This window comes from Salmo salar, chromosome 10 (genome assembly GCF_965601325.2).
Source record: "Salmo salar chromosome 10, fSalSal1, whole genome shotgun sequence".
NCBI lineage: Eukaryota > Metazoa > Chordata > Actinopteri > Salmoniformes > Salmonidae > Salmo > Salmo salar.
The window spans coordinates 54,884,898-54,903,738 of NC_138300.1; the positions used below are offsets into that span (position 1 = coordinate 54,884,898).

The 18,841-nt window shown below is 46.5% G+C and overlaps 1 protein-coding gene across 1 annotated transcript in view; it reads right to left on the reverse strand.

The window, feature by feature from the left end:
- LOC106592820 (E-selectin) overlaps positions 1–18,584 on the reverse strand; it is a 126,398-nt gene extending 107,814 nt beyond the window's left edge. Inside the window, exons 1-4 of the mRNA XM_082957084.1 lie at positions 18,172–18,584; positions 12,360–12,551; positions 11,917–12,108; positions 11,535–11,711 (exon numbers count right to left, since the gene is read on the reverse strand). Coding sequence (XP_082813210.1) covers positions 11,535–11,711; positions 11,917–12,108; positions 12,360–12,537 — 547 coding nt within the window. The 5' untranslated portion in view covers positions 12,538–12,551; positions 18,172–18,584. The remainder of the gene's footprint in view (positions 1–11,534; positions 11,712–11,916; positions 12,109–12,359; positions 12,552–18,171) is intronic.
- Positions 18,585–18,841: the final 257 nt, after the last annotated feature.

Sequence of the window (18,841 nt, forward strand, 5' to 3'; positions counted from 1 at the left end):
TTTTAGGACTCATCATTATAGTCTGTATAAAATGTGTGATGGACCTCTCTGTCTGTAAGAAGAGAGCTGCATTCTCTTTCATTTATTTACAAAGCAATCTGACGGAAACTCCCTCTATATGTAACATCATTAATAAAGTTAAGAATCATAAGTTATCAAACCCGTTCACAGGAATGGATAACACTAGAGATCCCTCCAGTCTCCACAGATTTGGGAAAATCTGCGTTTTGTTTTTTTACCCCTAATTTGTGGAACAATCTGCAGAGTTCACTGCAGTTAGATGTGCTGATGTCACTCAGGAAGTTTAAATTATTGATTGAGGACCTCTACGTAGTTGCAGTTGATTGCTTTATTAAATGTTTATTTTTTATTGTGCTGAATTATATTGTTTTATAAACATGTGTATGTTGTTTTAATATTCTGTTTTTATTGTAATATGTACAGGGCTCTCTTGTAAAAATAGATTTTTAATCTCAATGTGACTTCCTGTTTAAATATAGGTTAAATCAAAAAATTCAAAATAGTAGCCCATGTGCCTCAACCTAATAATTTGGTCTATTTACCCCTCTTAATTTCGTCTGCTGTTCTGACTTGGTGTACAGGGAGAACACTGTAATAATGGCCCGTGTTCTGAATTCTGACGCTGTACATTTCAAAGGTGCTAAACAATAGTTATATTGACTAACGTTACGTCCGTCCTAGCTCGAACATTAATGTCTTAATCGAAATTACGGATTGTCTCTTATCCGCTTGTCATCATCCCCTATTGCCATTGTTGATACATTTCAATTGTCATTAGAAACTACATTTGTTTAAGCAAGTCAGCCATAAAATCTATGTTTCTTTAAAAGGCAGTAAATGAGGCTGAATGAACTGTTTCGCTGCCAGACAAGGCTCCGCTGATAGCTAGGTGTAGCAGTGGTAAGCTGTTGAGGTTCTGCTGTTGGGACTCTGCTGTTGGGACAGCTTTATGTAGGCTCAGTTTGTTGGCACCGTTTGTCACAGTTATAGTGCAATTAATGTATTATTTAGTGTTGTGTTGTGTAGTGGTTTTGCTGGCATGCATCCCACTTATTTTAGCTTTTGCCCCACCATGATTTACATGCTAAAATCGCCACTGGGTGTGACCACCATTTGCCATCTTGCAGTGTGACATCTCCTTTGCATAGAGTTGATCAAGGCTGTTGATTGTGGCCTGTGGAATGTTGTCCCACTCCTCTTCAATGGCTGTGCAAATTTGCAGGATATTGGCAGGAACTGGAACACGTTGATCCAGCATCCCAAACATGCTCAATGGGTGACATGTCTGGTGAGTATGCAGGCCGTGGAAGAACTGGGACAGTTTCTGCTTTCTCTGAATTGTGTACAGATCCTTGTGACATGGGGCCGTGCATTATCATGCTGAAACATGAGGTGATTGCAGCGGATGAATTCCATGACAATGGGTCTCAGGATCTCGTCACGGTATCTCTGTGCATTCAAATTTCCATCCATAAAATGCAATTGTGTTTGTTGTCTGTAGCTTATGCCTGCCCATACCATAACCCCACCGCCACAGTGTTCCAATGGATAGGAAATGTCATTGAGTCCAACATCTCAAACATGTTGAGCTCACCTTTAAATCGCATGAAAGCCAGTTAGGGCTATTTTTATTTTAAAAATAAGGTTTAAATGGCTAAATAGCTGTACAGTGCAGCAGGAGTACTTGATACTGTGATTCCTGAAATGTAGAGCCTGTTGATGGAGTATTTTTTTCAAATCCTAAATTATACTTTTGTTACATTATTTGGTAGATCAGCTGGTTTGCTAGCTCTCAGTCTCATTGACCACAAAACGTTGCTAACGCTAGCTAGCTAATCACTTAATATAATATAACTGTCACGCCTGCTCCCGCTCCCCCTCTCTGGAGCTCGAGGACGCCAGGCTGCCCATCATTACGCACAGGTGTCACCATCATTACTGTCTGTTCCTCAGTTTGTTCCCCATGTCAGCATTATTGTTGTTCTGTTTTCCCCTGCCCAGACACCGTCCTTTTTGTTTCATGTCGGTTATTTATTAAATATTCTCTCCTTGTACTTGCTTCTCGTCTCCCAGCGTCTGTCCTCACAGAATGCTGACACCCATATTTGAAGCATCAGGGAGTTTTTTATTTTTGGTTTCTGTTGGTGACGTCGGGTCCGGGTGCCGCTGCAGAAGAAACCGGGGGTTTCACTCAATGTTCACTCCCTGTACTTGCTTTTCATCTCCCAGTGTATGTCCTCACAATAACTTGCTCTCAAAATGTAATCAAATCAAATCACATTTTATTTGTCACATACACATGGTTAGCAGATGTTAATGCGAGTGTAGCAAAATGCTTGTGTTTCTAGTTCTGACCATGCAGTAATATCTAATCTAACCTTACAATTTCACAACAACTACCATATACACACGTGTAAAGGAATGAATACAAATATTTACATAAAAATATATGAATGAGCGAATGCAGAATGGCATAGGCAAGATGCAGTAGATGGTATAGAGTACAGTGTTTACATATGAGATGAGTAATGTAGGGTATGTAAACATTATATAAAGTGGCATTGTTTAAAGTGGCTAGTGATACATTTATTACATAACTGTTTCCATTATTAAAGTGGCTAGAGTTGAGTCAGTGTGTTGGCAGCAGCCACTCAATGTTAGGGATGGCTGTTTAACAGTCTGATGGCCTTGAGAAAGAAGCTGTTTTTCAGTCTCTAGGTCCCCGCTTTGATGCAAATACAGGGAATGAGAATTTCAATAAGCATTTCTCTACGGCTGGCCCTGCTTTCCACCTGGCTACCCCTACCCCGGTCAACTGCCCGGCACCCTCCACAGCAACCCGCCAAAGCCCCCACCATTTCTCCTTCCCCCAGATCCAGATAGCTGTTGTTCTGAAAGAGCTGCAAAATCTGGACCCATACAAATCAGCTGGGCTAGACAATCTGGACACTCTCTTTCTAAAACTATCTGCCGAAATTGTTGCAACCCCTATTACTAGCCTGTTCAACCTCTCTTTCGTATCGTCTGAGATTCCCAAAGATTGGAAAGCTGCCGCGGTCATCCCCCTCTTCAAAGGGGGTGACACTCTAGACCCAAACTGCTACAAATCTATATCTATCCTACCCTGTCTTTCTAAGGTCTTCGAAAGCCAAGTTAACAAACAGATTACCAACTATTTCGAATCCCACCGTAACTTCTTCGCTATGCAATCTGGTTTCAGAGCTGGTCATGGGTGCACCTCAGCCACGCTCAAGGTCCTAAACGACATCATGTCCTAAACGACATCATAACCACCATCGATAAGAGACATTACTGCGCAGCCGTATTCATCGACCTGGCCAAGGCTTTCAACTCTGTCAATCACCACATTCTTATTGGCAGACTCGACAGGCTTGGTTTCTTAAATGATTGCCTCACCTGGTTTACCGACTACTTCTCTGATAGAGTTCAGTGTGTCAAATTGGAGGGCCTGTTGTCCGGATCTCTGGCAGTCTCTATGGGTGTGCCACAGGGTTAAATTCTCGAGCCGACTCTCTTCTCTGTATACATCAATGATGTTGCTCTTGCTGCTGGTGATTCTCTGATCCACCTCTACGCAGACGACACCATTCTGTATACTTCTGGCCCCTCACTAACCTCCAGACGAGCTTCAATGCCGTACAACTCTCCTTCCGTGGCCTCCAACTGCTCTTAAACACAAGTAAAACTAAATGCATGCTATTCAATCAATCGCTGCCCGCACCTGCTCGCCCGTCCAGCATCACTACTCTGGACGGCTCTGACTTAGAATACGTGGACAACTACAAATACCTGGGTGTCTGGTTAGACTGCAAACTCTCCTTCCAGACTCACATTAAGCATCTCCAATCCAAAATGAAATCTAGAATCGGCTTCCTATATCGCAACAAAGCATCCTTCACTCATGCTGCCAAACATACCCTCGTAAAACTGACCATCCTACCGATCCTCGACTTCGGTGATGTCATCTATAAAATAGCCTCCAACACCCTACTCAACAAGCTGGATGCCATTTATCACAGTGCCATCTGTTTTGTCACCAAAGCCTCATACACTACCCACCATTGCGACCTGTACGCTCTCGTTGGTTGGCCCTCGCTTCATAATCGTCGCTAAACCCACTGGCTACAGGTTATCTACAAGTCTCTGCTAGGTAAAGCCCCGCCTTATCTCAGCTCACTGGTCACCATAGCAGCACCCACTCGTAGCACGCGCTCCAGCAGGTATATCTCACTGGTCACCCTCAAAGCCAATTCCTCCTTTGGTCGTCTTTCCTTCCAGTTCTCTGCTGCCAATGACTGGAACGAACTGCAAAAATCTCTGAAGCTGGAGACTCATATCTCCCTCACTAGCTTTAAGCACCAGCTGTCAGAGCAGCTCACAGCTAGTGTCGGTGGCGGCTCTGGTGCAGTACGAAGAACCCTCTCCTCCTGCGGATCTGCCAGCATTGGAGGCGGCTCTGGTGCAGGACGAAGAACCCGCTCATCCTGCGAATCCGCCAGCATCGGAGGCGGCTCTGGTGCGGGACGAAGAACCCGCTCATCCCGCGGATCCACCAGCTTTGGTGGTAGCTCTGGTGTGGGCCGAAGAACCCGCTCATACCTCGGATCCAGCCATGTACCAAGGCTGGACACTGTGCCTGGACTGGATCTCGGTGCAGAGGAAGACTCTCGCCATGGAGCGGGACTGGATGCTGTGCCTGGACTGGACACCAACGCAGAAGAAGACTCTGTCCTTGGAGCTGGACTGGATGCTGTGCCTGGACTGGGCACCAACACAGAAGAAGACTGTGGCCTTGGAGCTAGAGGTTCCGGACTGTGGACCTTCTCTGGAAGCTCCGAACCGTGGACCGTCTCAGGAGGCTCCGGGCCGTGGACCGTCTCAGGAGGCTCCGGACCGTGGACCGTCTCAGGAGGTTCCGGACCGTGGACCGTCTTAGGAGATTCCGGACCGTGGACCGTCTCAGGAGGTTCTGGACCGTGGGCCGTCTCAGGAGGTTCTGGACTGTGGGCCGTCTCAGGAGGTTCTGGACTGTGGACCGTCTCAGGAGGTTCCGGACTGTGGACCGTCTCAGGAGGTTCCGGACTGTGGACCGTCTCAGGAGGTTCCGGACTGTGGACCGTCTCTGGAGGTTCCGGACTGTGGACCGTCTCTGGAGGTTTCGGACTGTGGACCGTCTCTGGAGGTTACGGACTGTGGACCGTCTCTGGAGGTTCCGGACTGTGGACCGTCGCCGGAGGTTCCGGACTGAAACGTCGCCGGAGGTTCCGGACTGTGAAACGTCGCCGGAGGTTCCGGACTGTGAAACGTCGCCGGAGGTACCGGACTGTGAAATGTCGCCGGAAGCTCTGGACTGGAAACTGTCACCGGAAGCTCTGGACTGGGAACTGTCGCCGGAAGCTCTGGACTGGATACTGTCGCCCGGAAGCTCTGGACTGGATACTGTCGCCCGGAAGCTCTGGACTGGGTACTGTCGCCGGAAGCTCTGGACTGGGTACTGTTGCCGGAAGCTCTGGACGGTGAAGGCGCACTGGAGGCCTGGTGCGTGGAGCCGGGACATGTGGCCCCAGACTGGTGACACGCACCTCAGGACGAGTGTGAGGAGCAGGCACAGGACGCACTGGGCTGTGGAGGCGCACTGGAGACCTGGTGCATAAAACCGGTGCAGGATATACTGGACTGTGGAGGCGCACTAGAGGTCTGGAGCGTAGAGCTGGCACAACCCGTCCTGGCTGGATGCTCACTTTAGCCCGGCAAGTGCGGGGCGCTGGCACAGGACGCACTGGGCTGTGAAGGCGCACTGGCGACAGTACGTAGAGCTGGCGCAGGATATCCTGGACTGTGAAGGCGCACTGGAGGTCTGATGCATGAGGCTGATACAGGTAGCACCGGACTGGTGACACGTACTTCAGGGAGAGTGCGAGGAGCAGGCACAGGACGCACCGAACTGGGAAGGCGCACTGGAGACCTGGTGCGTATAGCTGGCCTCAATTGTACCGGAACTTTAACACACTTCTCAGGACGAGTACGGGGAGCTGACACAGGACGTACTGGGCTGTGAAGGCGCACTGGAGACCTGGTGCGTATAGCCGGCCTCAATTGTACCGGAACTTTAACACACTTCTCAGGACGAGTACGGGGAGCTGACACAGGTGGTATTGGACGACTAACACGCTCCTCAGGGCAAATGCCGTGCATACTATGCCAAACCAATAGCTCTCTCTCTTCACTCTCCTCCAATTTATCCAACAATTCCTTGAAAGTCTCTAAATCTCCCCTCCATTCACTCTCCTCCAATTTATCCAATAACTCCTCAACGGACTCTGACTCACCCAATATTCCTCTTCGCTCTCCGACTCGCCCCTCGGCCTCGCCGACCAACCCATGTGCCCCCCCCCCAAAAATATATTGAGGTTGCTTCTTGGGCTTGTGTCGTGGCCGCGAACCCTGTCGTCGTCGCTGTCCTTCCTAATCAAGCCTACCACTGTAGTGTCGTCTGCAAACTTGATGATTGAGTTGGAGGTGTGCATGGCCACGCAGTCATGGGTGAACAGGGAGTACAGGAGAGGGCTGAGAATGCACCCTTGTGGGGCCCCAGTGTTGAGGATCAGCGGGGTGGAGATGTTGATACCTACCCTCACCACCTGGGGGCGGCCCGTCAGGAAGTCCAGGACCCAGTTGCACAGGGCGGGGTCGAGACCCACGGTCTCGAGCTTAATGACGAGTTTAGAGGGTACTATGGTGTTAAATGCTGAGCTGTAGTTGATGAACAGCATTCTTACATAGGTATTCCTCTTGTCCAGATGGGTTAGGGCAGTGTGATTGCGATTGCGTCGTCTGTGGACCTATTGGGGCAGTGTCAGGTAGGGTGGAGGTGATATGGTCCTTGACTAGTCTCTCAAAGCACTTCATGATGACGGAAGTGAGTGCTACGGGGCGATAGTCATTTAGATCAGTTACCTTAGCTCTGTTAGCTAGCTAAGTTGTAAAAGTTATGAATACATCTCCCATCTGCTGTCGATATGATTTGAGAGCACTAGTTAGCTCCAAAAGTAGATATAGCAGAGTTTCTATATTAAAAATAAGTAGTTGAGGATGTTATTACTCCAACCTCGTGAAAGTTACAAACTGACGTGTTTTCTTTTTTGTCAAAAACAACTTTATATCAAAGGAGTGCCTTTGATTTGATGGCCTGCACATGTGCAGTTCGGTGCGAGAAGACTGTTAGACCCGATGATGTGTTTCTACGTATGAGCTTAGCTAGCCAACATTGCCATGACATCGCCTATGAGTGCTATCAGGGAGTTCTATAGCAGAAGCAGTTTCTGCCCATCTTCATACTGTGCTCTGTGTGGTTACAGCTTTGACTGCATGCTGAAGGTGAATTCAGAGTCATTTAGTGGCTAGCTACACTACAAACATAATTTTACCAGGTTTCTGTGAAGCAATTGTAATGACAGTCTGACACAACATACCCAAGAGTTTCCTGATTTGCAAAGGTTAGTCTGTGTTATTTTATTGTTTATTAGAAACATAGTTTGAGATCATTCTGAGGGGATTTTTCCATTGGTTGAATGGGGATTTGGGCTTCCTGGGAAAATGTCAGAGGTTGCTAAAGTAACAAAGGGGGGCGCGGGGCTTAGCGAAGCCCTCTTGGGATCGTTTCGTGCCACTCTACCTATTCTTATTCTACTGGTGTATTTGAAGTAATTTCCCTCTCTGTTGGTACATTTGAACTCAGAAAGCCATGGACTATTTATTTGCAGCTATTATAAAAAGCATCAGACAGAAAATAATGGAAAAAATAAGAACATTATTGACAATGTTTGAAACGTTTATTATATTTAAAAATACACTTTTTCAACATCAAATTTTATTCTGTAACACACAGACTGTGGTTTAAAAATAAATATAACTTAAATACTGAAAGGCATTGATTTCACAGTTTTGTAAAATCATAAAAATATATTTATGATAATACAAATAATTATACAGGGAATACAATATACAACTTTCTGCAGTTTGAATAAAATAGTTGTCAAAATCAGTATCATAAGAAATTTGGCCACTTATGGTCATATACCAGCCAGTGGTGAACAATCTGTTCAATACAAAACTCCCTTAGGGAGAAAAAAGACATTTTCTGTAGGACCATCATGAGAACAGATGATTCTGTATACTCAACGTAGCACCTCTCTCTCAGTCAGACGATTCAAGGCTATCTAACCTACTACATTACAATACTGAGGAACTGTGATCCAGGTGTGACCAGCAGATCTTCTTTGAAAACAGAGCCAGCCTGTTCCTGTAGTTATTCCTGCAGTTGTTCCTGCAGTTGTTCCTGCTGTTATTGTTGTCGGTCTCTATATGAGGCTGTCGATGCTGTTCCTGTAGGTCTGTAAAGGTTCCTCAATGTCTGAGGTGCTGTTCAGATCAAACTTGTTAGCTGGAAGGAGGCAATGAAGAGCACATTGATGAGTATTATCAAGTAAGAAATAGCCGTTCTGAATCAAATCTGTGTTATGAAACAGAGATATTTTTGAATTTCTTATAACTTTCTTATACCTAGCAAATGACTGTGAGTGGAGAAGATAAGGGACTTCTTCTGTGTTTACCTTTCTGTCTGATTCGTTTGAGGAGCCATGCGGCCAGAGACAGGACAGATAATGACACAGCGCCCCCTGCTGCCAGGCCTAGGATAGTGGGGTTCAATGGAGGCTCAGGTGTGGCTGGAGGAAACAAGAAACAACAGAGGAAAACAGTCAAACAATCTGAATCAACTGATCGGTCACATCACTGACTGCAACCCTCTCAAAAATATTTGTATTTTGGTAGCCCCCTTATGTAGGATACGCATTCATTATGCATTCATAAAGCCTTTATAACCGCTACATAAGACATACTTTGTCCCGATGACCAGCGAATATCCAGTTTGGTTGTCTCACAGAATATTCAGTTTGATTGTGTCTCACAGAATATTCAGTTTGATTGTGTCTCACAGAGAGAGTAACAGAGGTTATAACATACCGTAATTTCCGGACTATTAAGTGCACCTGAATATAAGCCGCACCCACTGAATTAAAAAATATATATTATTTTGAACATAAATAAGCCGCACATGTCTATAAGCCGCAGGTGACTACCGGTACATTGAAACAAATTAACTTTACACAGGCTTTAACGAAACACGGCTTGTAACAAAAATAAATAGGCTTTAACGAAACATGGCTTGTAACAAAAATAAATAGGCTTTAACGAAACACGGCTTGTAACAAAAAATTAAAAAGGAGCAGTAAACAGTAGCCTACCAAGAAAGTCGTTGGTCACTATCTTCCTCCTCCTGTGCACTGAAACCATCTCCTTCGGTGTCGGAGTTGAATAGCCTCAGAATTGCTTCATCCGATATTGGATCGTTTTCATTGTCGCTCTCGTCACTTTCATCCGGAGGCAAATCCCCCGCTGAGCCCTCTTCAACACGCAGCAGTCCAGCCTTTCGAAACCCGTTGATGATAGTGGATTTTTTGACAATGCTCCACGCTGTCAGGACCCACAAATTTGAAAGCGGGAAAAATCCATATATTAGCCGCATCATTGTTTAAGCCGCGAAGTTCAAAGCGTGGGAAAAAAGTTGCGGCTAATAGTCCGGAATTTACGGTACCTGTGCTGGTAGGTGTGTCAGCGCTCCACTTCCCTGATGGTGAACACTGCATGTTTGGGGTCCCCTGGTAATCATAGCCCTCATCACAGCTGAAGTTGCAGACAGAGCCCCAGGGATGTGAGGGGGCCTCACAACTGACCTGACCTCCCAGAGGAACCACAGGAGAGAGGCACTGGACAGCTGAGAGAAGGTCACACAGTGGTTAGTATATAAAAATACCACAAAAGGTAACAAAAAGTTGTGAATGAAGTCATGAAAATGATTGTCGTTGGAGAGCTCATGTGTGTGGCGGACATCCATAAGGAGATAAGACCTATAGGTAAAATGGATACCCGCATGACTGCAACGCGCTTTGGATTAAAGCATCTGCTAAATGGCATATAAATATATATATTGAGTTACCCCCCCCCCCCCCCCACGGAGTTGCCCTCAGAACAGCCTCAATTCGTCGGACATGGACTCTACAAGGTGTCGAAAGCATTCCACAGGGATGCTGGCTCATGTTGACTCCAATGCTTCCCACAGTTGTGTCAAGTTGGCTGGATGTGCTTTGGGTGATGGACCATTCTTGATACATGGGAAACTGTTGAGCGTGAAAAACCCAGCAGCGTTGCAGTTCTTGACACAATCAAATCGTTGCACCTGGCACCTACTACCATACCCCCTTCAAAGTCACTTAAATATTTTGTCTTGCCCATTCACCCTCTGAATGGCACACAGACACAATCCAATTGTTTTAAGGCTTAAAAATCCTTAATTAATCTGTCTCCTCCCCTTCATCTACACTGATTGAAGTTGATTTAACAAGTGACATCAATAAGTGATCATAGCTTTCACCTGGATTCACCTGGTCAGTCTTTGTCATGGAAAGAACAGGTGTTTGTAATATTTTGTGCACTCGGGCTGAGTAAAACCTCTTACTTCACCTCTTTCTCTCCATTCAAACTCAGTCTATACTGTTTTAGTATCGTGTGTAAATGTGTAAATTGACTGAGTTTCAACAGAGAAGAAGAGAGAGGAGCGAAATGAGAGGTTTTGCTCAGCCAAAAATCTGTCCGTGAAAATAAGCCCCTGAAGTGACGAATTTTTGTATGAAGGTCAATGAGATGGTGTTAAATTTGGTCAACAAAAAAATGTCATTGCTAGTTTGCTACGTCAGGCTTATTTGATCGAATAGAAGTTTCGTAATTGTTATGTTTATGACCCTGGTAGTTCGGGGCTCCAGCGGTCTAAGGCACTGAATCTCAATGTAAGAGGCATCACTGCAGTCCCTGCTTCGTATCCAGGCTGCATCTCATCCGGACGTAATTGGGAATCCTATTAGGCAGCACACAATTGGCCCAGCGTTGTCCGGTTGTAGGCCGTCATTGTAAATAAGAAATTGTTCTTAAGTAACTTGCAAAGTTAAATAAATATATGTTGTTTTACGAATGCACTGATATAAGTGGACGCACGTGTCATTTCAGCAACTTTGAGAAAAATTACTTAATATTGGAGTTGTGCCTGTTGTTTTCATAGAGATAGATGGGGGACTCGTCATGCATATAGCCCTTTTAGCAGGGAGATTGCCATTGAAGGCCTCCACCAGTTTCAAGTAGTCACCTGGGTGGGATTCTATGAGTTGGGAACAATCAGCCAATGAAGAAGAAGAAAATGTAATACTTCAACATTCTCACCTCCTCCCGCCTGCCTTGCATCTTTGAGGACATGTATTTCCATTGTTAGAGTGGTCATATGTCTATCTTGTCAATAAAGACATTGGTTTAATAACTCTTGTCAATATAGACAATGGTTTAAATCAGGTCTATTTTAAAGATGCAAAAAAGTTTGTCCTTACCTTCACAGTGTGGTATCTTCTCACTCCACTCAGCAGCTGATGTGCAGGTCACCGTGATCGCCCCCTTTAGGAGATAACCCTCAGAGCAGCTAAAGTTACAGCTGCTTCCATAGGTGAAGTCTTCTCCACAGGTGATATCGCCATCCTGTGGCTGCTGGAGGGTAGGGCAGCTTACAGCTACAAGACAGAGTGAATAGTGGTGCAGTGGTCAGTCTGTGTCCAGAGACAATTCTAGACTGTCATACATTTACAAAACTCTATTTGTCCTCCTAGATATTTCTGAATGGAAAATGTCCTGTGTCATTCATATATTTATAGCAACTACAGTTGATGTAACATGTTATGGGGGCTACGTTTACAGATATCCAGAACCTGTACACACCAACACACTGCGGCTGTGAGTCGTTCCACTGTCCCGAGGCTCCACACTGCAGGGTAGCAGAGCTGGAGGCCAGCCTCTCATAGCCCTCCTCACAGGTAAAGGTACAGGTGGACAGGTAGCTGAAGGAGCCCAGGGGATGGGAGCAGGCCATGGAACCCTTCCCAGGTTCATACAGCTCACTGCATAAGGCCACTGAGAAGGAGAGGGCAGATCGCAATACATGACTAAATGTGCCACGATGAAGACATTACTCAAGATACACAACAACTGAAATACAGGAGGTCTAAGCTGTCATACTAGTATGAAGACCAACAGCAAGACACTGAAGTAATTCAAAGAAAGTACAAATCAAAAGTTTACAACAAATGGTAGCTGTTATTTTATTCTCTTATTAGTCTTTCCAGAACACCTTATTTATAAGGTTTATTAAAGGATATATTTACATTCACATGTGGGAGGCTGTTCCGACCATGATTCTGAGGCTGTGCATCTCACAGGCCCGGAGCTGCTCAGCCGGTACCCCTCTTCACAGGAATACTGACACGTCAAGTCAAAGGACAGATTCCAATTGGGGTGAGAGCAACTGACACTGGCTTTAGCAGGGACAGGGACCTCCTCCATCTTTCATTCAACAACTGCCGACAAAGGAAAACAGGCAAGGAGATAAGGGGCAGTATTTTCACGTCCGGATGAAAAACGTTCCCAAATTAAACTGCCTGCTACTCGGGCCCAGAAGGTAGGCTATGCATATTATTAGTAGATTTGGATGGAAAACACTCTGAAGTTTCTAAAACTGTTTGAATGATGTCTGTGAGTATAACAGAACTCATATGGCAGGTAACGATTTGACTGGTGTAGTGTTAGCTAGCTACATAGTTGTCTTTGTCATAGTTTGATAATTGTGTAGTTTAGAGTAATTATCGAGGTTAGCTAGCCAGCTATTTTCGTCCCCCGCGACGCCATCTTCCAAACCTAGCCAACTATTACCGCCGAGCAGCATTGTAGAAACTAAATACATTACAAAGGAACGTCTTGATTAGTGTTATGTTAGCTAGCTACATAGTTGCCTTTGTATCATGATAATGGTGTAGTACTGAAACTATCGAGGTTACCTAGCCAGCTACACTTTCAAACAAAGTCAACAACGCAGCCACTGCTAGCTAGCCTACTTCACCAGCCAGCAGTACTGTATCATTTTAGTCTCTTTAGTCAATAAGATTTTTGCAACGTAAGCTTAACTTTCTGAACATTCGAGACGTGTAGTCCACTTGTCATTCCAATCTCCTTTGCATTAGCGTAGCCTCTTCTGTAGCTTGTCAACTATGTGTCTGTCTATCCCTGTTCTCTCCCCTCTGCACAGGCCATACAAACGCTACACACCGCGTGGCCGCTGCCACTCTAACCTGGTGGTCCCAGCGCGCACGACCCACGTGGAGTTCCAGGTCTCCGGCAGCCTCTGGAACTGCCGGACTGCGGCCAACAAGGCAGAGTTCATCTCAGCCTATGCTACCCTCCAGTCCCTCGACTTCTTGGCGCTGACGGAAACATGGATTACCACAGATAACACTGCTACTCCTACTGCTCTCTCCTCGTCTGCCCACGTGTTCTCGCATACCCCGAGAGCATCTGGCCAGCGGGGTGGTGGCACTGGAATCCTCATCTCTCCCAAGTGGACTTTCTCTCTTTCTCCCCTGACCCATCTGTCTATCGCCTCCTTTGAATTCCATGCTGTCACAGTTACCAGCCCTTTCAAGCTTAACATCCTTATCATTTATCGCCCTCCAGGTTCCCTTGGAGAGTTCATCAATGAGCTTGACGCCTTGATAAGTTCATTTCCTGAGGATGGCTCACCTCTCACAGTTCTGGGTGACTTTAACCTCCCCACCTCTACCTTTGACTCATTCCTCTCTGCCTCCTTCTTTCCACTCCTCTCCTCTTTTGACCTCACCCTCTCCCCTTCCCCCCCTACTCACAAGGCAGGCAATACGCTTGACCTCATCTTTACTAGATGCTGTTCTTCCACTAATCTCATTGCAACTCCCCTCCAAGTCTCCGACCACTACCTTGTATCCTTTTCCCTCTCGCTCTCCTCCAACACTTCTCACTCTGCCCCTACTCGGATGGTATTGCGCCGTCGCAACCTTCGCTCTCTCTCTCCCGCTACTCTCTCCTCTTCCATCCTATCATCTCTTCCCTCTGCTCAAACCTTCTCCAACCTATCTCCTGATTCTGCCTCCTTAACCCTCCTCTCCTCCCTTTCTGCATCCTTTGACTCTCTATGTCCCCTATCCTCCAGGTCGGCTCGGTCCTCCCCTCCTGCTCCGTGGCTCGACGACTCATTGCGAGCTCACAGAACAGGGCTCCGGGCAGCCGAGCGGAAATGGAGGAAAACTCACTCCCTCCTCTCTACATTTTCCTCTTCTGTTTCTGCTGCTAAAGGCACTTTCTACCACTCTAAATTCCAAGCATCTGCCTCTAACCCTAGGAAGCTCTTTGCCACCTTCTCCTCCCACCTGAATCCTCCTCCCCCTCCCCCCCCTCCTCCCTCTCTGCGGATGACTTCGTCAACCATTTTGAAAAGAAGGTCGACGACATCCGATCCTCGTTTGTTAAGTCAAACGACACCGCTGGTCCTGCTCACACTGCCCTACCCTGTGCTTTGACCTCTTTCTCCCCCCTCTCTCCATATGAAATCTCGCGTCTTGTGACGGCCGGCCGCCCAACAACCTGCCCGCTTGACCCTATCCCCTCCTCTCTTCTCCAGACCATTTCCGGAGACCTTCTCCCTTACCTCACCTCGCTCATCAACTCATCCTTGACCGCTGGCTACGTCCCTTCCATCTTCAAGAGAGCTAGAGTTGCACCCCTTCTGAAAAAACCTACACTCAATCCCTCCGATGTCAACAACTATCCCTTCTTTCTTTCTTCTCCAAAACTCTTGAGCGTGCCGTCCTTGGCCAGCTCTCTTGCTATCTCTCTCAGAATTACCTTCCTGATCCAAATCAGTCAGGTTTCAAGACTGGTCATTCAACTGAGACTGCTCTTCTCTGTGTCACGGAGGCTCTCCGCACTGCTAAAGCTAATTCTCTCTCCTCTGCTCTCATCCTTCTAGACCTATCTGCTGCCTTTGATACTGTGAACCATCAGATCCTCCTCTCCACCCTCTCCGAGTTGGGCATCTCTGGCGCGGCTTACTCTTGGATTGCGTCCTACCTGACAGGTCGCTCCTACCAGGTGGCATGGCGAGAATCCGTCTCCACACCACGTGCTCTCACCACTGGTGTCCCCCAGGGCTCAGTTCTAGGCCCTCTCCTATTCTCGCTATACACCAAGTCACTTGGCTCTGTCATATCCTCACATGGTCTCTCCTATCATTGTTATGCAGACGACACACAATTAATCTTCTCCTTTCCCCCTTCTGATAACCAGGTGGCGAATCGCATCTCTGCATGTCTGGCAGACATATCAGTGTGGATGATGGATCACCACCTCAAGCTGAACCTCGGCAAGACGGAGCTGCTTTTCCTCCCGGGGAAGGACTGCCCGTTCCATGATCTCGCCATCACGGTTGACAACTCCCTTGTGTCCTCCTCCCAGAGTGCTAAGAACCTTGGCGTGACCCTGGACAACACCCTGTCGTTCTCCACTAACATCAAGGCGGTGACCCGATCCTGTAGGTTCATGCTCTACAACATTCGCAGAGTACGACCCTGCCTCACACAGGAAGCGGCGCAGGTCCTAATCCAGGCACTTGTCATCTCCCGTCTGGATTACTGCAACTCGCTGTTGGCTGGGCTCCCTGCCTGTGCCATTAAACCCCTACAACTCATCCAGAACGCCGCAGCCCGTCTGGTGTTCAACCTTCCCAAGTTCTCTCACCTCACCCCGCTCCTCCGCTCTCTCCACTGGCTTCCAGTTGAAGCTCGCATCCGCTACAAGACCATGGTGCTTGCCTACGGAGCCGTGAGGGGAATGGCACCTCCGTACCTTCAGGCTCTGATCAGTCCCTACACCCAAACGAGGGCACTGCGCTCATCCACCTCTGGCCTGCTGGCCCTCCTACCTCTGTGGAAGCACAGTTCCCGCTCAGCCCAGTCAAAACTGTTCACTGCTCTGGCACCCCTATGGTGGAACAAGCTCCCTCACGATGCCAGGATAGCGGAGTCAATCACCACCTTCCGGAGACACCTGAAACCCCACCTCTTTAAGGAATACCTGGGATAGGATAAAGTAATCCTTCTAACCCCCCCCCCCCCTAAAAGATTTAGATGCACTATTGTAAAGTGGTTGTTCCACTGGATATCATAAGGTGAATGCACCAATTTGTAAGTCGCTCTGGATAAGAGCGTCTGCTAAATGACGTAAATGTAAATGAGGTAAAAACCTGAGAAATATTCAACCAGGAAGTGGGAAATCTGAGGCTTGTAGTTTTTCAAGTTAATTCCTTTCCAATTTGTAGTGTTACCGGGGTCATGTTGCACTTTCTAAGGCTTCCACTAGATGTCAACAGTCTTTAGAACGTTGTTTCAGGCTTTTACTGTGAGTAGTGACCCAACAAGAGCTATTCCAACCAGGTGTCCTAGGATAAGGCATGAGCTCAATCACGCGTGCAGGCTTGGGAGCGAGCTGAGTTCATCTTCATTCCTAAAGAGAACGGAATCGTCCGGTTGGAATTTTATTTTAAGATTTATGTTAAAAACATCCTAAAGATTGATTCTATACATCGTTTGACATGATTCTACAAACTGTAGTATAACTTTTTTGACTTTTCATCTGGAGTTAGCAAGCGCGCGCCTGGAATAGTGAACCTAACACGTGAACAAAATGGAGGTATTTGGACATAAAGATTAACTTTATCGAACAAAACAAACATTTATTGTTGAACTGGGATTCCTGGAAGTGCATTCTGATGAAGATCAAAGGCAAGTGAATATTTATCATACTATTTCTGAGTTTTCTTGACTCCAAAATGGTGGGTTTCTGTTTGGCTTGTTGTTGTTGTCTGAGCGCCGTACTCAGATTATTGCAAAGTTTGCTTTCGCCTTGAAGCTTTTTTGAAATCTGACACAGCGGTTGCATTAAGGAGGAGTGTATCTATAATTCTGTGCATTTCACCTGTATATTTTGTCAAAGTTTATGATAAGTATTGTGGCAAAGAAGGGGGTCGAGTGATAAATGGCAGATATGTGAGGGCAGAACTAATAAACGGGCTCTGCCCGATCACTAAAATGGCCACCCCGATCAGAACTACAGATCACAAAATGGACGACTGCCAAAACTACAATTCCCAGAAGCAAGGGGAACCCTCAGAAGGTGGAGCCGACCCACAGATAAAGGGTCAAGAAAAACCAGGAAGAGAGAGAGAGGGCGGGAAGGATCTATGAACCATAGAGAAAGAGACAATCTACATTGGCTGGATTTACCGTGTACGAGCTGGACTGTTTTGGACTTACCTGTTGCCGTTTAGACCTGAACCTACCGAGAACCAGATTTGTGTACCGAACCCTGCTATCCTTGACCTTACCTGTGGCCTGGGTGGACCAGGACAGAGAAACAAACACACAGGTACTGTCATGTTCGAAAAAACTTTAATTCTGGGCTGACTTTGGTGACAGTTTACCACTTAATTTGTGACAAACGCTCCTAACTTTGAAGAGGTTTGCCACAGTATTTCTGTAAATTGATGTGGCTCTCTGCAAAATCACCGGGGGTTTGGAAGCAAATCATTACTGAACATTACGCGCCAATGTAAACTGAGATTTTTGGATATAAATATGAACTTTATTGAACAAACATGCATGTATTGTGTAACATGAAGTCCAATGAGTGCCATCTGATGAAGATCATCAAAGGTTAGTGATTAATTTTAGCTGTATTTCTGTTTTTTGTGACGCCTCTCCTTGCTTGGAAAATGGCTGTGTGGTTTTTCTTGTTAGGTGTTGTCCTAACATAATCTAATGCTATGCTTTCGCCGTAAAGCCTTTTTGAAAATCGGACACTGTGGTTGGATTAAGGAGAATCTTATATTTAAAATGGCGTATAATGGTTGTATGTGTGATACATTTGAATAATGAGATTTCTGTTTTGAATTTGGCGCTCTGCTATTTCACTGGTTGTTGTCAAATCGATCCCGCTAACGGGATTCGCGTGTTAAGGGGTCTCTAAGAGGTTTTAAGAGATCTTTGAATGTGATAGCAGTTGGTTTCATACTGCCTGTATTAGATTATTGGACTATATCATCCTGGGCTTGCTTACCGTGTTCACACTGCTCTCCGTAGGAGCCCTCAAAGCATTTACAGCGGTGGCTGTTGATGGTCTCCACACACACTCCATGGTAACATGAGTCGCTCTGACACGAGGCTGTGAAGCACAGAGCCATCTTCTTCTTCATACACGAACGTCGTTCCATTTCCCTCTGTCCTCTCTTGATGTACATCTCCACACAATCCTCGTTGTTCCCCCCGTTGTTGGGTTCCCCGTCTGCCCAGTTCTCTGCCTCTTTAGTCAGGGTCTTATTGGTCCCCACCCAGGTCCACATGTCGTCCACCTTACGGATCCCTATCCAGTAATAGTTGGTCTGCCTGGGCAGGATGCTGTTAAGGTGGGAGATCTCTCCACGGTTCTGGATGGCCACCATGTCAGTGTAGTGCTCCGTGCACCACTTTCTAGCAGTGTCCCAGTTCATAGTTTTGTTGGAGTGATGGTAGGACCAGTGTTATATCTAGCCTAGCTGTAGAAGAACGCACATCACTCTGTCGTTTAATGACATGTGCCACTCATCCTGTTAACCCATTCATCCGTAAAGCAGCACACTGTCGTAAACCATAACAACGTATAGTATGACGTACAGCACGTCGTACCATACATAACAACCAGCACTCTACTCTAGTGCACATGGTGACAACTGAGGAATGACATCTAAAAA